The sequence below is a fragment of the Pollachius pollachius genome, assembly GCF_949987615.1.
Source record: "Pollachius pollachius genome assembly, chromosome: 6".
Classification (NCBI taxonomy): domain Eukaryota; kingdom Metazoa; phylum Chordata; class Actinopteri; order Gadiformes; family Gadidae; genus Pollachius; species Pollachius pollachius.
Window position 1 is genome coordinate 3,782,195 of NC_136939.1, and position 20,322 is coordinate 3,802,516.

General features: G+C 43.5%; 2 protein-coding genes across 2 annotated transcripts; one reads left to right on the plus strand and one right to left on the minus strand.

Annotated features, from left to right (window-relative positions):
• Positions 1 to 84: 84 nt before the first annotated feature.
• Positions 85 to 6,020, minus strand: hnrnph1l (heterogeneous nuclear ribonucleoprotein H1, like; the record flags this gene model as incomplete). The annotated part of the gene is made up of 11 exons (XM_079737561.1): positions 5,891 to 6,020; positions 4,498 to 4,593; positions 4,136 to 4,291; positions 3,715 to 3,873; positions 3,488 to 3,626; positions 2,217 to 2,401; positions 2,019 to 2,128; positions 1,052 to 1,187; positions 713 to 787; positions 246 to 341; positions 85 to 158 (listed from the first exon to the last, which is right to left on the minus strand). The coding sequence occupies exons 2-11, from the start codon at positions 4,577 to 4,579 to the stop codon at positions 85 to 87; spliced, it is 1,212 nt and encodes a 403-aa protein (XP_079593687.1). The 5' UTR covers positions 4,580 to 4,593; positions 5,891 to 6,020.
• Positions 6,021 to 7,468: 1,448 nt separating this feature from the next.
• On the plus strand, positions 7,469 to 16,942 carry LOC307077161 (deoxycytidine kinase 2-like). The gene is made up of 8 exons (XM_079738474.1): positions 7,469 to 7,666; positions 8,223 to 8,341; positions 8,565 to 8,648; positions 8,784 to 8,887; positions 9,045 to 9,192; positions 11,801 to 11,916; positions 12,282 to 12,381; positions 16,765 to 16,942. Exons 1-8 carry the CDS (start codon positions 7,576 to 7,578, stop codon positions 16,789 to 16,791), a joined length of 789 nt encoding a protein of 262 aa, XP_079594600.1. The 5' UTR covers positions 7,469 to 7,575; the 3' UTR covers positions 16,792 to 16,942.
• Positions 16,943 to 20,322: the final 3,380 nt, after the last annotated feature.

The window sequence follows — 20,322 nt, forward strand, 5'->3', positions numbered from 1 at the left end:
ATAAAAGACCAACGTTTGTTTCATATCAAACTTCATACCAAAAAGCACAAGAGTTTGTTTCTCTGGTCAATTAGCCCCCGCCCATCACATGCCCCACCCCCCTCCCATGGAGCCTCGGCCGTTGCCATAGTAACTGTTGCCCACGCCGCTCTGGTTACCTGACAGGAAAAAGGAATAGACAGGTCAACATCCCGGACTCGACAGCCAATCAGAACAGGCCCCGCCCCCAGGGAGTTGGTGCTTACTGTAGTCACTGTAGCCCCCACCCATGCCACCACCACCACCACTGCTGTAGCCCCCCATCCCCTGGTTCCCATGGTTACCGTACGAAGACTGGTTGCCTAGGAAACGAGACAAGAAACCCGGAACAAGAGTTTAGCATGTTTACATACGCTGACACAGCTAGTACACTTACCTTAAGCCTCCTCTCCTTACCTTAACCCTCCTTACCTTAGCCCTACGCCATTACTTTAACCTTCCTCTGCTTACCTTATCCATCCTTACCTTAACTTTGCTTACCTTAACCCGCCTCTGCTTACCTCTGGCATCTACTTGTAACCTGCTTATCTCAAATAAATTAACCTCAACAGATTATTCTGAAGATAAAGGATTGCTTTGGAACTGCACTTAAATTCTTCCTGGATAACTCGAAAACAACTCCAAACATTGATGACTAGATAAACAAACAGTTTTATTCTTTGTTGGTACGCACCCATCATCTGGCCTCCGTATCCCCCGTTGCTTCCCCCGGAGGTGGAGTTGAGGAACAGCTCCACGTAGCGATGCTCTGTATACACAAACACACCATTTATGAATGAACATCACATTCACCATTAATGAACATTGAACACATGTGCTCCTCTACATCCTGCATAAGAAATGGATATAACCATACATTTAGGTCTGCTTAGTTCAGGAGGGAGAGCGGGTTGACTTGTAACCGGAAGGTTGCTGGTTCAAACCCCAGCTCCTCCTAGCTGAGTCGAGTCGCTTTGGACAAAATTGTCTGCTAAATGCAAGTGAAATTATGGGTTGTATAGTGGACACTTACGCATGTTGGCCTTGTCTTTAGACATTGCCGCCACTGCGTCTTCGTGTGTGGCAAACTCCACGTCGGCCTCTCCGGTCACGCGCCCGTCGTGCCCCACCTCCACGTGCACGCGCACCGGGTTCAGGGGGGAGAAGAACTACAAACATGGAGACATGTAACCGGTTCAGAGGGGAGAAGAACTACAAACATGGAGACATGTAACCGGTTCAGAGGGGAGAAGAACTACAAACATGGAGACATGTAACCGGTTCAGAGGGGAGAAGAACTACAAACATGGAGACATGTAGCAGGTTCAGAGGGGAGAAGAACTACATACATGGAGACATGCATGTGTGTGTGGTAGGCTAGTGTTTATGTTATAGAACAGTGTGTGTGTGGTAGAATGGTGTTTACATTGTAGGCCAGCGTGTGCGTGGTAGGCTAGCGTTTACTTTATAGACAAGTGGGTGTAAGCATGTGTGTGGTAGGCTAGTGTTGACGTTGTAGACCAGTGTGTGTGTGGTAGGCTAGTGTTGACGTTGTAGACCAGTGTGTGTGGTAGGCTAGTGTTTACGTTGTAAACCTGTGTGTGTGTGTGTGTGGTAGACTAGTGATGACGTTGTAGACCAGTGTGTGGCAGGCTAGTGTTTACGTTGTAGACCAGTGTGTGTGGCAGGCTACTGTTTACGTTGTAGACCAGTGTGTGTGTGGTAGACTGGTGTTTACGTTGTAGACCAGTGTGTGTGGCAGGCTAGTGTTTACGTTGTAGACCAGTGTGTGTGGCAGGCTAGTGTTTACGTTGTAGACCAGTGTGTGTGGCAGGCTAGTGTTTACGTTGTAGACCAGTGTGTGTGGCAGGCTAGTGTTTACGTTGTAGACCAGTGTGTGTGGCAGGCTAGTGTTTACGTTGTAGACCAGTGTGTGTGTGGTAGACTGGTGTTGACGTTGTAGACCAGTGTGTGTGTGTGTGTGGCAGGCTAGTGTTTACGTTGTAGATGTCCGTCTCGCTGGCGCGGTAGGGCAGGCCCCTCATGTGGACGCAGTGGCCCGTGGTGCTCTGGAAGTTGGAGCCGCTGTCGCCGTAGCGCTCAGAACCTCCTGCACAGACACAAGCAACGCTCAGTCAGCCGGGAGCGGGAGAGCGGCTAGCCCCGGCCCCGGAGGTGACCCGCTCCTCAGCGCCTACCTCCGTATCCCCCCCGGCGGCGGTCCACCGCCCCCCCGCCGCGGTTCATGCCGTTGTAGCTGCCCCGCCCGCCGCCGCCGCTGGGCCGGTCATAGGGTCCGGGCCGCCCGCCGCCGCCCACCTTACGCTGCGGCTCGTAGTGGGTCCGCACCTCCGCCCGGCTGGACTTGAAGATCTCGATGTAGCTGCACACACACACACACACACACACACACAGTTAGATCTCCATGTACCTGCAAATACACACATACAATATACAAGTGTGTGTCAATGGTGTGTAGTATGTATTAACGGTGGATCGTTTGTAAATGTGGTTTATAGATGTGGTATGTAGATGTGTAGATGTGGTGTGTAGATGAGGTGTGTAGATGAGGTATGTAGATGTGGTGTGTAGATGTGGTGTGTAGATGTGGTGTGTAGATGTGGTGTGTAGATGTGGTGTGTAGATGTGGTGTGTAGATGTGGTGTGTAGATGTGGTGTGTAGATGTGGTGTGTAGATGAGGTGTGTAGATGTGGTGTGTGGTGTGTAGTGTGTAGATGTGGTATGTGGTGTGTAGATGTGGTGTGTAGATGAGGTGTGTAGATGTGGTGTGTAGATGTGGTGTGTGGTGTGTAGTGTGTAGATGTGGTATGTGGTGTGTAGATGTGGTGTGTATAAATGGGGGATAGTGTAGATAGGGTGTGTATAAATGGGGATAGTGTAGATGTGGTGTGTACTGTTTTGTAGTGTGTATTGTTTTTAAATTGTGTATAGTAGATGTGGTGTGTAGTTTGTATAGTGTGTAGCGTGTGAAGCGTGTACAGTTTATAGATGTGGTGTGTATTGTGTTTAAATTGTGTACAGTGTGTAGTAGATTTGGTGCGTAGTAGGGCCGGGCGAGTAATCGAATTTTGATCTTGAGTTCGATTTTAGTGTCAAACGATCACCAAAGTAACATAATCTAGTTTTTTGATTCTTATTTTTAATTTAATTTTTAAAGAAAGGGCACAACAGCTGGACACATATCTGTATTATTTCCAATCTAAAATATATTATTTTACATTGGAACATTTTCTTTTAGACCATTTTGTGTATTTTTTCTCAGTTAAAGTTTTTTTTGGGAGAGACATGCTGCATAAATACATGTTTTCAAACTCAAAAATGAACGTTTGAATAATCGTGATTTCAATATTGACCAAAATAATCGTGATTATGATTTACCCCATAATCGAGCAGCCCTAGTGCGTAGTGTGTGAATAGTGCGTGGATGTGTCTCGATGTGGCGCGTACCGGTGTCCGATGCGCTCCTTGTGTTTCTTCAAGGCCCGCTCTGCAATGTCTTGGGAGGCAAACTGAACGAAGGCCTCTCCAGTCCCTCTTCCCTGGTAGTCCATGGGCAACGTGATGCCGTTGGGAACGATCTCCATGCCTACACACACACACACTCAGTGTTCGTGGAGGCTGCACGGCACGGGGATAACACAGGAAGTGAAGGACAGAGACAGGAAGTGACTTACCAGAGAAGAACTGTAGGATTTCCTCCTTGCTGCAGCCGAAGGGCAGGCCTCTGAGGCGGACCAGGCCCTCTCCGTCCCCGGCCTCCTCCTCCGGCTGGGTGCAGCCCGGCCCCGTGTGCTTCAGGACCCACTCCATCTCCACGCTGTTGGACTTGAACACTACGCACAGAAACACGCACACATTATACATCTACACACTGTTGGAATTAAACAATGCACACATTATAAATCGGCACTCATCTGCAAACTGCTGGACTTAAACACACACACTATATACAACAACTTATAGATAAGTTACTTAAATGCCCTTTTAAGTTTCGTAGGGATACCCCCTCAGTTCCTCACCCCCCCTAAACAACACTATGTGCATCCCTCTGTACGTGTTTCATTCTCTGCGTGTCCCACCCCCTGCGTGGCTTACCTTCTACGTATCTGTGGCCCAGGGTCTCTCGGTCCTTCTTGACGGCGATCTTCAGGTCCTCGTCGCTCTCCAGCTCCACGAAGGCCTCGCCGCTCGGCCGGCCCTCCCGCGTGAAGGTGAAGTGGACGCTGTTGCCATCGTTGGCTACCTTACAGTCTGGAAAACACACGCAAACACACATTAAAGTCTTTAAAAAACACACACCTTACAGTCTGGAAAACACACAAACAACCTTACAGTATGTCAGATACATACAAACACAGCTTACAGTCTGTAAAACACACCTTACAGTCTGTAAAACACACACAACCGTCTGTCTTCAACACAAACACAATGATCTAGTATCGGACCCTCTGCCTTACCTGAGAAGAAGCGGGACACCTCCTCAACAGAGCAGGACCAGGGAAGACCTCGGATCCGGACCACGTAGCCTTCATCTGCCATCTCTTTGAAGCCCCCTGCAGCCACACAGGGAAACAAACGCACACATTAACACAGAGAACCGTCTCAATGGAAAGGAAAGAGCCAGCCATGGCATTGAGAGGAAAGGTAGCGTCCTGAAAAAACGATGTAGTCTATCTTCCTCCTGCCAACTGTTGCCGTAGTAAAGTGAGGCACATTGAATCGTTGGCGGCATCACAAAATCGGATCACACCAATGATTTGAGCTATCGACATTGTTTAAAAACCTTCTCCCACTACCCCGACGGTTGGCCCAAACTGTTCCTTCATCACACTCACACGTAGCATGATATAACACTCACATTTCATACATCTGCAACATCAGATAGTTAGAAAAACTCCAAACATGGAGGGAGTCTGAACGCTCTCACACTTAAGAAGGGCCATTGGCGGCCATGTTTAGCGTTCTGAACACAAATCATGGATGTAAACAACCACAGATAAAGCCGCGAAGCGACGCCAGACGTGTTGTGAAGCAACAGATATCAGTGCGTTTTTCACGAAGGCATGCGAGAGCACCCTGGGTTATCCCATACAATATCACATTGCAAAGTAATTGAAAATTCACAGCAGGACGAAGTCCTGCTGTGCCATCTACTCGGGATCATACGAGGCACATATACACATGTGAATACAGGTAGAGATATCACAAACCAATATTAATATAGCATACATTAGCTCTATTTACAACTCTATACCTATTGTAGGTATACAGTACAACTCTAAATACAAGTTCTAAATAGAGGTACGGTGTTAGTACATGTGGCGTAGCGCTACAACTGTTGCGCAATCGGAAACCCCCATCATCGATTCCCTGTATCAGGAGGGATCATAACATAATCAATATTCAGAAGACGTTTAACATAATCAATAACTTATATCCGAAGATAGATCGTAACGTAAGCCACGTATCAATATATATATGTCATAACAATTGATGTATCAGAAGGTGGTTCTTAGCTTTATCAATATATCTGAAGATGGCTCGTACCTTAGCATCCCACGAGATGGACCGTACCGTAATCAAAATATCAGAAGAGGTAACTCAATCAATACATCTGAATATCGATCGCACCATACTTCTAAATATCAAAGGATAGACCGTAATATAATCAATATATCAGTAGATCCATCGCTACATGATCGATATATCAGCGGAACAAAGAGCCATGCCTCCTCCGGACACAAAGAGCCGCGCAGGCCGCGCCGAGAAACTCTCCCTTCCTGGGTCCTCCCCCGCGCTACTTCTCCGCTTTTTAGTAGAAAAACGTGAAAATATAGGACAAACGTTTACCTTGCCGAGTATTATGTGGAAGTAGTTAGGGCAGCAGCGGTATTCGTCGTCGTATTAGTAGCCGTAGTAGTACTAAGCTTCATTCATTCCACGGCTCCCTGTTCTTTGGACCCCTACGCATGCGCATAACCTGCCGACTACAGCTTCCGGGTCGTGGTGATAATGTGCTGTGATCGGATGTCGCCGCCTGGCGGTTCACTCTGGGGACTCACTCAGTCTGAGCGCATCGCCTCTGGTGGTGGGCGAATTCCCCCGACCTCCTCAAACGCCCACGCTTTGTCAAATCCTATCTGATGATAGCAGTAACATGATAATAATAATACATAATACATAATACATAATAACTTTAATGGATATAGCAACTTCTATAGGATCCAAGGAAGCTTTAGATACAGCAAGCAAATCCATCCACCAAGGGATTCCAGATTAAAATAAATTATTTGTTACCAATTCCGGCTATTTACATGGGTTTTTTTAAACAACAATGTTCATAAATATGCATGGTCCCTATCAAAAAACCCAATAAATAAATCTGTTACAGGAACATAAATATATGTTATATATATGCACCAGTAGCAAATAGCATCAATAGGGGAACCGTTCACACAGTGAGCTCAAGAGGGCAGCACTGGATTTTCACATATCCAGTCATAGTGCAAGAGTTTGTGTAAGAGTTTGAGCATTAAAGTCGACCACAAATCCTTGAACCTCTAGAAGTGTCAGCAGAGGGAGAGAAACATGTGCCAGCTGGGGTCAATAGGCTCCTTGCTGCGCCATGGCCAAACAATGTAACTTCATGAAGAGAACCCACATCCCTTACCCTAGTCCCCCACCACCATCTCCCTTACCCTAACCCTAAACCTTCATGACCCTCTATCTCAACCTAACCCTTCATGACTATCTCCCTGACCCTTAGCAAAAACCCCATGACCCTCAATCAATCCATTTATTATTTAAAGTGCAGTCTTACAATCGAAATGGTCTCAGAACACTTCTAGACAATAAACATCAACGTCAACACATTGATAAAAACAAAATGTCTTTTAAACAAATAAAGACTTAGGACAACAACAATAATGACTTAAGACAGCAACAACAGATTACAATCCATAGTGTTTTGAGAACAAAAATGTCTTCAACCTAGATTTAAAAGCATCCACAGACCCTGCTTGCTTGATATGTTGGTGTAAGTTATTCCATAAATATGGGACACGAGAGGCAAATGCTCTTACCAACTGATCTTTTGTTGGATGGGATGACCAAAAGACCATCTCCCTAACGCTTACCCTGAACCTAAAACCTTCATGACTATCTCCCTAACCCTAACCATAATGATAAATATGACTATAACTTATATTACATAATTATTATATTATGATTAATAATATTAATCAAAGTAATATGAGTAATAGTGATAGTTATAGAGTAAAAATATTTCTCATATTACTTTGACTATTAGTTATATCAGTATTACTTGTACTTTAAAATAGTAAAATGACATAACAGTAAAACTTTCCCGAACACGGGAGTGGATCACTTCCGGGAAGTGACGACATTTTTTGGCGCTACATTTGAGGGTTGTGCGGAGCGGGAAGAAGAGGAGCGTTGTTTTTGGCTTTTCCGATAAAACTGGAAAACGTGAAATCATCGTTCAATTTACTATTAGTGACACTATACCGATCAGAATGGCGACACCACCCAAGAGATGTTTCAGATCGGATTCAGACCGCAGAGAAGAGAAGAGGTGCAAGAAGATATCCATAGAGGGAAACATCGGTAAGCTCACCTAATTATTAATAACATGGACTAAACTCACCTTTACTTTAACTCATTATGAACCAACTTACACTAGACCCCAGGCACGCAGTGTCACAAGGCTAAAATTAGAGGACTTGTACCTGAACTTATAAATCAACTCATACTTAACCAAAAGCGAACGATAATGTAATATAAAGTAAATACTACCGTGGAGGAGACGGAGAACCAACTATCAGGATTGAGTGTAGTGGAAGCTAGGGTTCCCTTGTAGTGAGGCAGTAGCAAGCTGTAGCGTGGAGAAGAAACTCGGGAATTGTGGAGTGGCGTGGGACAGAATGGAGGCTAGGACCAGGGACTACTCGCAGGGTTTAAATATGTAAATGTTCCTCTGAAAGCACTGCTTTAGTGTGTGTTTGGTGAGTGTGTGTGTGTGGTATTATATGTGTGTGTGGTATTATATGTGTGTGTGTGGTATTATATGTGTGTGTGTGGTATCAATGTGTGTGTGGTATTAATGTGTCTGTGTGTGGTATTAATGTGTCTGTGTGTGTCGTATTAATGTGTGTGTGTGTAGCTGCAGGTAAATCCACACTGGTGCGTGTGTTGGGCGAGCGGTTGGAGGACTGGGAGGTGGTTCCTGAGCCCATTGGGAAGTGGTGCAGCCTCCAGAGCAACGCAGACGACGTTAACCAGGTACCTTCATAGTGAATACACGTCATATAGAGCGTCTATAGCCTCTACCAGGTACACTAATGTGCATGTGTGCGTGTCCAAGGAACCGTTATAGATAACACGTGTTATAGATAGCATTTTACCCCTCTAACAGGTACACTAATGGTGTGTGTGTGTGTGTGTGTGTGTGTGTGTGTGTGTGTGTGTGTGTGTGTGTGTGTGTGTGTGTGTGTGTGTGTCCCAGGAACTGAGTTCCTCTCAGAAGAGTGGAGGAAATATTCTCCAGATGATGTACACTGATCCCCGCAGGTGGTCCTACACCTTCCAGGTAACACACCACACACACACACACACACACACATACAGAATTGGAACGCTTCAATTTGAAGTGTCTTAAGTAAATAGCTGTCTCCACCCATTTGTAATTCTGTCTACCCGACTCTCTCTACCTGCCTGTCTGTAGAGTTATGCGTTCCTCAGTCGGATTCGTGCTCAGCTGCGGCCTCCGTCTCTCAAGCTGGCTGAAAAACCTGTCGTCTGCTACGAGAGATCAGTCTACAGCGACAGGTACCCCTCTGTCTGTCGACAGCGACAAATTGCTGTTCTGTCTGTCTATCATTCTAGCGACCGGTAGCCTGGCTGTCTCATAAACATAATGTATTGTCATATCCTCCCCTTTTGTGCACTCTCTCTGACACTCTCTGCCCGTCTGTCTGTCTCTCAGGTATGTGTTTGCGTCTAGTCACTATGAGTCAGGGAACCTGACCTCGGAAGAGTGGAGTGTCTACCAGGATCAGCACACCTGGCTGCTCTCCCAGTTCCACCCCATGATCCAGCTGGACGGTATCATCTACCTCCGAGCCCAGCCCCAGGTCAGATTATTACAGATTATTTAAATCCCCCACCGTCATATTATTACAGACTATTCAAGTTTCTTTAAATCAGATTATTACAGGCTATTAAAGTCTCCCAAGGACAAATTATTACAGATTATTAAAGTCTCATGGTCAAATTATAACAGATTATTCAAGTCCCCTCATGTCAGATTACAGGGTTTCCGCAGGGTTGTTAAAGGTATTAAAAGGTAGTAAATTAAATAAACCCAAATTAAGGCCATTAAAAGTAATAAACGTCATCTGACGAGGTATTACATTTCCAACAAGGCCAATGAGTTTTTCAATTGGTGTAATTACGTGCAGGTCTATCTCCAAAAATTACTAAAACTAACAATGATGTCACGTGGTGCGTGCACTAAAACAAACTGGATATACCCGTCTAGCTTAGTTATACCCACTTCGCGAGTTCGCTTCTGTTAGTTCAAAGTCATTTGAAAGACAATAATTGGGAAATGCATATTTTCGGTCCTCTGGCTATATAGTATAGTATAGTGTCTGTGTCATAATGGGACGAATTTCGAATTATAAATATGTACAATCCATAACGTTAGCTCTCTGTCTCATAGCTCAGCTGACTAAAATACCTCCCGTTGCCAAATTGTAGGTGAGGTCTGTCCTATTTATGTGAAAAACTGTATATTTGGATTGTAAAACGCATGAAAATATAAATGAATGATCTTAATTCCTTTTCTTTGGCAAATGACCATGGTATAACTGGGATAATGCCCTTCGAGGTGTCAAAAACATGTTTGATCGATCGTAATTAAAGGGGACTACTTTTTGAGGGAGATTAACTCACTATACATTTAATAAGCATGCAATACGAATAAGGAAAAGCATAATTAGTAAAGTATTTGAATTGTTTTATTATGTTGGCAAGCAAGAAGTAGAATAAATGGGATAATCAGACTTATTAAAACGGTTTGTGCAACCAACCGCACAACAAGACATGATTGCGGCTCTTGTCGCTCTCGTCTCTTTCTGCATATGACATGCCGTAGAGCGGGGAGTGACGTAGACTGATAATCCCTCTATAGAAAGTACACTGGTGTGAATTTGCGCTACGGTATGGATTTTGACGTTACCGTGTGACCGGTAGACAGCCGCGTTTACATGGACACTTCTGATCCGATTAGAAGTGGAAGAACAGCTCAATCGGAATAAAAAATGATCATATATACGGCTCAATCGTAATACAATTCTCTGATCGGAATATAATTCCATGCGGAATAGAAGAGGTGGTGTAGTCTGCTATAATCAACATGTATACACTTATTCCGATTGGTTTGGGGTGGGTGCGGCTACTTTTTAACTTAGAGAGATGGCATCAGCAGCTGCTGTATTCCGCAATTGGTCAGTCGGTACTTTTATGCACACCGAACTTGGCCACTGTCAAGGAAAGTGGATTTTTTGCCTGATTCACGTCTTTCTTCTCACTCCGTAACTAGTCCGGTAACTTATCAACCCCAGCGCGTCCGATTTCTAAGCAACGGCATTGTCTTTGGCAGACTATTTCTCTGCTGTTTTGGCAAGGAGCCGTGTAATAGTGTATAGAACGTCGCCGGTCATTATCGAAAATAATACCCTTCAGGGCGTAGAAGACACCTCCGCTTCCCATCGCGGTCTGGTTCGCCCTCTCTGGGCTTATTTACCAGAAAATGACCGGCGTTCTGTACTATAACATAATCCCTTACATATATCATATAAATCCAGACCAACATAACGGTTGTGCGTGAGAGACATACGAACGTAAGCTTACCACTTTTGTAAATGCCATAGGCCTATATACAGTACATTCGGATTGCATGATAGGAATAGATCTATTCCGATTAGAAATCTAATCGGATCAGAAGTGTCCATGTAAACGCGGCTAGTGTTGTGTGTAAGGCGTTACTACGCGGTACTATTTCATGTAAAACCAATACTGTAATAACAATATTAACGAGGTACTTATAACTTAACTTCAACACTGGACACAAAAACTCTCTCTCTGACACTTTCTGTCTATGTCTACTTTGTGACATATTGATTAAAAACTGGACCAAGTCCTGTTGGGACATCTTGATTAATCCAACTCCTATGGTCTCTCTCTTGAAGTCGTGCTGGTATTCAAAAATATGGTGAAGGTATTAAAAATGGTATTAATTAATTAATTTCTGTGTAAACCTTGGATTATTACAGACTATTAAAGTCCCCTCATGTCAGATTATTACAGACTATTAAAGTCTCCTCATGTCAGATTTGGACAGACTATTCAAGTCAGATTATTACAGACTATTAAAGTCTCCTCATGTCGGATTTGGACAGACTATTCAAGTCAGATTATTACAGACTATTCAAGTCTCCCAAAGACAAATTATTACAGATTATTAAAATCCCTCCAGGTCAAATTATTACAGATGATTAAAGTCCCTCCAGGTCAAATTATTACAGATTATTAAAGTCTTTTCATGTTGGTTTATTATAGACTATTAATGTGTGTGTGTGTGTGTGTGTGTGTGTGTGTGTGTGTGTGTGTGTGTGTGTGTGTGTGTGTGTGTGTGTGTGTGTGTGTGTGTGTGTGTGTGTGTGTGTGTGTCTGTAGAAGTGCATGCAGAGGCTGCAGATGCGTTCGCGGGAGGAGGAGCAGGGCGTTCCTCTGGAGTACCTGGAAGAACTTCACCAGAAACACGATGCCTGGCTGTACCACCGCGACCCCAAGTGAGTACTACTGCAGTACTACTAATTAGGGATCGACCGATATGGATTTTTTAGGGCTGATACCGATAAAAAAATATTGTCCGATACACGTAAAAAACTCAAATATCGGTAGATAATATCGGCCGGTCGATCACTACTACTAATACTGTACCACCACGACCCCAAGTGAGTACTACTGCAGTACTACTAATACTACTGTACCACCGCAACCCCAAGCGAGTGGTACATTAGTAGTACTACTACTAACATTAGTAGTACTACTACTACTGTACTACCATGACCCCAAATGAGTACTTCTGTGTGTGTGGTATTAATGTGTGTGTGTCTGTGTGTGTGGTATTAATGTGTGTGTGTCTGTGTGTCAGCCAGCAGTTTGCGTTCATGAATGACGTCCCCATCCTCGTTGTGGACGCAAATGAGGATTTTAAAAACGACCGAATCAAACAAGAAGCCATCTTGGACAAGGTCAGTCATATTTATTATACACAGGCTGCCTGTCTCACCCTCACCCTTATATACAGGGTGCCTGTCTAACCCTCACCCTCATATACAGATTACCCGTCTAACCCTCACCCTCATATATAAATTACCCGTCTAACCCTCACCCTCATATACAGATTACCCGTCTAACCCTCACCCTTATATACAGGGTACGCGTCTAACGCTCACCCTTACATACAGGGTACCTGTCTAACACTCACCCTTACATACAGGGTACCTGTCTAACCCTCACCCTTATATACAGGGTACCTGTCTAACCCTCACCCTTATATACAGGGTACCCGTCTAACCCTCACTTTTATTTACAGGGTACCCGTCTAACCCTCACCTTTATATACAGGGTACCCGTCTAACCCTCACCTTTATATACAGGGTACCCGTCTAACCCTCACCTTTATATACAGGGTACCCGTCTTACCCTCACCTTTATATACAGGGTACCTGTCTAACCCTCACCCTTATAAACAGGGTACCTGTCTAACCCTCACCTTTATATACAGGGTAGCTGTCTATCTCTGCGTTCACACCAAACGTGACGCTGGTCGCCTGAGGTCGTGGTTGTGATTTGTGAAGATTTTATCACGCATATTTAGTTCCGCGTGTATGAGAAAGTTGAGTTGTTGTGGAATTACCAGAGACGTCGGAGAACCTGAAGCAGTCTATTCATAATAACATCCTGAGGCGAACACAGCTTTTGGCCGTGATATTATATATTATATTTAGGGCTGGGCAACGATTACAATTTTAAATCGCGATTAATCGCATAGTATTGGTGGGTGAACTCGCGATTTATTGCACTTTTAAAATTATATTTTAGATCCACTCCAATTGAAGTTAAATGAGATTATCAAATGGAATGACACATTATCTTCATACCAAATGTACTTAATAAGCAAAAACTAGACCAAGTGATCTCGAGGGAGTTTTATTGACTCACTCAGTGTGGTTTGAATATGAAACTTGCGGAACACCACAGATTTGGGAATTGTAAACAGGCAGTTAATTAATATTTTTGTAAACCAGAAGTTACAACTGTAGTTAAATTCAAATGAGTAGTGCCACAGATTTGGGAATTGTAAACAGGCAGTTAATTAGTATTTTTGTAAACCAGAAGTTACAACTGTAGTTAAATTCAAATAAGTAGTGCCACAGATTTTGGAATTGTAAACAAGCTGTCACTTACTGCAAGTGTAATCTAATGTAAAGTAAGTGGAACCAAAAACAAAATTGATTTCTGAAATGAATGTTGACATTCTGTGGGCCAAATCCAAAAGAAATAAAAAAAGAGAGCGTGCGTCAATTTGTATTAATGGCGTTAAAATAAGATTGCGTTAACGCGTAATTAACGCCTTAACTTGCCCACCCCTAATGATATTATATAGATATAAATATTATATAATATTATTAAGATATAGAGCTCCGGGAGTTGCAAATGGCAACATCCCTTTCTCCTCCATGCTACGGTTCACTACGGACTGCAGGGAACAGTTGGCCGGTTGAACTCTGATTGGCTTCTACGTTACGTCACTCATGGAGTGAACGCTGATTGAAAGTTCAAAGATCTGAACTCGAGCAACGTGTCGCGTCGTGTTGCGATACTCAATCCTTGTGAACATGCTCGCCCATGCCGTAACGCGCTCGGCCTTCATGCCCAAGAGTCGCCTGATACACGTCTCTACGTGGACTTTGTATGGGGTCGCGTCGCCCCCTCGCTTTTGGTGTGAACGCAGCTTAACCCTCAGCCTAATGTACAGGTTACCTGTCTCACCCTTATGTACAGGGTACTTGTCTAACCCTCACCCTTATATACAGGTTACCTGTCTAACCCTTATGGGAGAAATGTACACTTACATTTAATTATTATATGTAATTATTATCATGCCTATACGCTATGTAAGGGATAATGTATAGAACGTCATTATCGGGAAAATAAGCCCCGACAGGGCGAACAGGACATCGACACGAAGCGGTCTTGCTTCGTGTCGGGGCTTATTTTCGATAATGACCGGCGTTCTATACATTATCCCACTTATTACACAGTCGGGAAGGCCCATGCAAGTGAACGGAGCATTCCAAAGCATTGATAAGAGGCGTGTAATTAATGAATATAATCAGGGGTGCACATAACTGGTACGTAAGTACGCATGCGTAACGTCACTTGTGTCACTACCACGCTTTTGTGTAACTGAGAGTCAGGTCATCAAAACAAGACTATGCGTGTTTCTTGTCAACTGTGGCGCCTCGCCGCCTGTAAAGAACAAAAGGCAAACGGAGCTGAAGCAAAAGAAAAGAGTTTTTTCCGAAAAGTTTCTCCAAGATGTGCCGTGGCTCGTAACCAATGATGAGTGCACTGAAATGTGCGCTCTTGTGCGCTGTGCACCGCGCACACACTGGAGAACTACGCAAAATCAGCTGATGCCAACGTTCATTACTGTGAGACATTCAATCGCTCCGTGGCCAAGCTGCTGCCGTTTTATTTACAAAAAGGTGGAGCAAAGAAACACTGCTCTGCTTAAGAAGTTGTGTATTGAAAATGGGATCTCCTTTTGTGAAACTGGGGAGGTTTCATAACATCAGACGTTATGAAAAAAAAGCCACTTGTGGGGTGAGTAACAAACACCATCTCCTGGTACTCACCTGAGTAACTCACTAAAAATTGAGTTATGTGCACCCCTGAAGCAAATAAGTGGAGAGAAGATTGAGTGAACATGACACCTCTCACCTTTTTAAGCACAGCCTCGTATTCCCACCATTATTGCTTCCAGGAACCGAGGTGAACGAATGCCCCGGCATATGGAGCAAACCCCAGGTTATGACATGCTTTATGTGTGTCCCTAGCATGTTCCATATGTGCGCCACACGTGGTAACACGCAGGCCGTTGGCCAAGAGGAGAACAGGGAGAACTGGTTAGCGGGATGAGAGCGTACTGTATGTACAGAAGACCTCTATATATGGGCGCGAGTGTATGGAATGAGGTAATGGATGACATGTGGGAAGAATAAACGCATAGGGAGGAGCCCTCCTGCTCTTTGTCAAACCCAGCCGGCTTTGTTCTTACTTGTTCGCGAGTAACAATAAAGTCTTCATGCTTCAGGTTTCTCACACTCTTTTTTTTTTTGTTAAATGGACCCTAACCCTCATATACAGGGTGCCCGTCTAACCCTCACCCTTATATACAGGGTACCCGTCTAACCCTCACCCTTATATCTTAGAGATGTGAACAACTCAAAATCTTCATGGTCGAATAATCAGTGGGTGGTATGAACGAATAATCGATTATTCGATGTGTGCCAACATTCACAAAGGCAGCCACGGATCATCGGGGAGAAATCACTTAATATCTTAAATGCAAAAAAAAAACTTTCTGCTAAGTAGTTCCAGTCAAATTGTCTGTTCAGCCTTCAAAACGAGAGCTGGTAAATAGTGAAAATTGCATTAAACTGTCATCAGAAAGCGCAGTTATATGCTATAGACCCTATAGAGTATCTGTGGTATAAAGGCTGGGACGAATTTCGAATTATCATAGCTGAGCGGACTAGAACGCCTCCCGTTGCCAAGTCGTAGCTAAGGTCCGTCCTATTTAATGGAGGAGTGAACGCAACGTTTCCATTGCATTAGAACCTCACGGGAGGGTAAAGATTGTTCCACGTATTAGTCAAACCCTCAGACGTTACCAGGGAAACAAAGTTATGGCTTTGAAAAACTTTATATTTGGATTGTAAAACGCATGAAAATATAAATGAATCGTCTGAATTTATTTTCTTTGGCAGCTGACCATGGTATAAGCGGGATAACAACCTTCGAGGTGTCGAACATTTGTTCCGTCTGTTAATTCTTGTTTATTTGAATGGAGAAAAAAATGTAACGGTCGGAATGTTAAAAATCGGCTTTGACCCTCGGGAACGAATAATCGAATATTCTGACCCATTCCTATTATATACAGGGTACCCGTCTAACCCTCACCTTTATATGCAGGGAATCTGTCTAACCCTCACCCTTATATACAGGGTACCCGTCTAACCCTCACCCTTATATACAGGGTACCCGTCTAACCCTCACCCTTATATACAGGGTACCCGTCTAACCCTCACCCTTATATACAGGGTACCCGTCTAACCCTCACCTTTATATACAGGGTACCTGTCTAACCCTCACCCTTATATACAGGGTACCCATTTAACCCTCGCCTTTATATACAGGGTACCCGTCTAACCCTCGCCCTTATATACAGGGTACCTGTCCATCTCTGCGTTCACACCAAATGTGATATATACAGGGTACCTGTATAAACAGGGTACCTGTATATAAGGATACCCGCCTATATGATGTTTTGTTTGTCCCGACAGGTCCAAGACTTTGTGATCAGCTTGTAGACCTGGCCCAGGACTTTGATCAGCTTGTAGACCTGGTCCAAGATGTGCTGGATGGGTCCCAGCCAAACAACATATTTTTCTTTTAATGTTTTTTTTTTTTCTTAATGCCCAACCAGTGTTTGTCATTACATGTGTTTGTAATGACAGAGTATTTGGCATTGCATGTAATTTTGTAAATATGTAAGTTTCCCTCTAGAGGGACTGCTTTTAGTGTGTGTGTGTGTGTGTGTGTGTGTGTGTGTGTGTGTGTGTGTGTGTGTGTTACTGACCATGCATTTTACTGGAATAAGTATTTAAAATAAACACTTTCAACCTATAAATGGAACGTTTCATCATATTTACATCTGTGTGTTTGTATACACTATACCCAGTAACTATGAACCAGTAACAGTCACTGAGTGACTAGGTGTGAATGTGTGACCTACTATTGGGCGGGGTTAGTGTTTACATCCTGTAGCTACACCTGAGACAAGTTACTAATGCAGGTCACAATGCGCTCCTTTTAATGGTTAACTCGTGGATGAAGACACGGGGATGTCTGCAGTCTCACCGAGGTCGTGCCAGAGGACAGTGGCCTCGTGAGAAGGGGTAAGGGTTAGGAGCTAGGTTGTTCGGTTATGGCTGGGGGTACTGGTTAGGGTTAGGAGCTAGGTTGTTTGGTTATGGCTGGGGGTACTGGTTAGGGTTAGGAGCTAGGTTGTTTGGTTATGGCTGGGGGTACTGGTTAGGGTTAGGCGCTAGAGGGTTGTGATTGGGGATAATGGTTAGGAGCTAGGGGTTATGGTAAGGGTTGGGATATATGGATTGGCAGGTGCGACAATGCTATTCTCATCAAGTTATTCGGGGGGTGAGTGTTATGAAAGGGGGGTTGTGTCTCGTGTTGGGGACGAGGGGTTTACGGTGCTCCCTCGTCGCCCGAATCATTCAAAGTTGTGATTTATTGTTTTTGCTAAACCACGGGCAGTTCATCCCGGCTCCCTGCAGGGCACAGCTGCTCAACGGCACAAACCCAGAACAACCCCGGACTTGTTTTTCAGCAGGTCTCCGGGCCTCCAGCTCCGGACTGGGGGCCCAAGTGTGGAATGCCACCCCCCCCGCCCCCCCCCCCCCCCCCCCACACACACACCCCAAGTCTTTTGTCCGCAGGGCTGCGCAACGTGGAAGGATTACAGATGTATTAGTGTCTTAATGTCGCTACAAAAGTCCTTTGTAAAAAATACACTGTACAGTTTACCTCTTTTATAACCATTAGCGTTTCTAGAACCTCTTTCATAACCCTACCCAACCCCCCCCGTAGAACCACTTTCATAACCCTACCCCCCCCCGTAGAACCACTTTCATAACCCTACCCCCCCCCCGTAGAACCTCTTTCATAACCATAACCCAAGTAGAACCTCTTTCATAACCATAACCCAAGTAGAACCTCTTTCATAACCACAACCCTTTGAATAACCTCTTTCATAACCACAACCCTTTGAATAACCTCTTTCATAGCCATTATCATTTGAGAAACCTCTTTCAAAATCAATGTCAGCTTTATTGTCAATTACAACAAATGGAATAACCAAAATTGAGTTTGTCTCTGACCCGGGGTGCATTAAGTATAAAGGATCAAATTTGGTAAAATAAGATACAATCAATAAATACTGTCATAACCCTAAACCCAGTAGAACAACTTTCATAACCCTAACCCTTTGAGCAACCTCTTCCATAACCCTAACCCCCCATAGAACCTATTTCATAATAATAACCCCCGTAGAACCACTTTCATAACCCTACCCCCCCCCGTAGAACCACTTTCATAACCATAACCCAAGTAGAACCTCTTTCATAACCACAACCCTTTGAATAACCTCTTTCATAACCACAACCCTTTGAATAACCTCTTTCATAGCCATTATCATTTGAGGAACCTCTTTCAAAATCAACGTCAGCTTTATTGTCAATTACAACAAATGGAATAACCAAAATTGAGTTTGTCTCTGACCCGGGGTGCATTAAGTATAAAGGATCAAATTTGGTAAAATAAGATACAATCAATAAATACTGTCATAACCCTAAACCCAGTAGAACAACTTTCATAACCCTAACCCTTTGAGCAACCTCTTCCATAACCCTAACCCCCCATAGAACCTATTTCATAATAATAACCCCCGTAGAACCTCTTTCATAACCCTAACCCTTTGAGCAACCTCTTCCATAACCCTAACCCCCCATAGAACCTATTTCATAATAATAACCCCCGTAGAACCTCTTTCATAACCCTAACCCTTTGAGCAACCTCTTCCATTACCCTAACCCCCCATAGAACCTATTTCATAATAATAACCCCCGTAGAACCTCTTTTATAACCCTAACCATAGAAGGAACTCAACTCAAACAATCATATAAATTGTAATTGTAATACACTTAAAAAGCAGCTGAAAATCCATTATAAATAATTTACAATAGTTTATTCCAAGTTGTCGATATAGATCCTTGTGGTGCTATGAAACATCATACTTGCTACTTCACAATTTTACCTTTGTATGATGTCTTTCTTTTCCCTCTCTATGATTTCATAATTGCACATTATTTTTGTTTTTTTCTTTTCTGTTTTTTGTTTGTTTTGTTATCTGTTCTATTTTCTTCTTTATCCTGTTTTCGTGTGTTGTTGATTTATTGTATGATTTTCTTGTTAAATGTGGACCCCAAGAAGAGTAGCTGTTGCCTGGTGTAATGGCTAATAGGGGATCCTCATAAACTAAACTAAACTAACGCAGTAGAACCTCTTTCAAAACCCTAACCCTTTGATGAACATCTTTCATAACCCTTGCCCAAGTACAACCTCTTTCATAACCCGAAACCTTACCCCTAACTCGCCCCTTAATCCTTACCCCCTTTACCCCCCCCCCCCCCCTTTACCCCCATATAATGTATGCATGCACCAGTCTCCTCTCTAACAGAGTCTTTAACAGTTTCACCCCCTCCCTAGAAGGCTATCCTGCTAACGGCAGAGTAATGAACCTGAATCATTATACCCCTAATGTAATTTAATGTAATGTAGTGTTATTTAAACTGGGACAATGTACAAAAAAACATGAACCTTGTTTAGAGCAAGGAGAGTTGCATCGCACCAGGTTTTAGCAGATTGCTATTTTCCACCTTTAGTCCCTGTGCAGGTAAAAATAATAAATACTACAAAACTAAACAAGACACAATAATATCTAAACATGGGATGAACATTAAAAGGATAAGAAGATGCAATGATATAAATACATTGGATAAAATGGTTTACTAAAAGCACTACATTGCATATTTTATAAAAAAATATATACCCCTAACCCACTAGCACTTAAATTCTGATTATAATTGTATAAGTGTGTGCAGGTCTTTTGCGTGAGCAGCAAAAGCTTTGTCAGAAGGGATAAAGCTTGAAAATCATTAATAGTTAATAGGTATGTTGGGAAACTGTTGCATGTTAAATGCCTACAAAAGAGAAGGACGACTTTCCAAATGCGGTTTTGCATTCCAGAATTCTGCATTCTCCGC

Bases quoted from the DNA above. Each gene is read 5' to 3' on its own strand.
- LOC307077161 (XM_079738474.1), top strand. From the start codon at position 7,576: ATGGCGACACCACCCAAGAGATGTTTCAGATCGGATTCAGACCGCAGA. The intron at 8,649-8,783 runs GTAACACACCAC...GCCTGTCTGTAG, and splicing joins GGTGGTCCTACACCTTCCAG to AGTTATGCGTTCCTCAGTCG. The intron at 9,193-11,800 runs GTCAGATTATTA...GTGTGTCTGTAG, and splicing joins ACCTCCGAGCCCAGCCCCAG to AAGTGCATGCAGAGGCTGCA.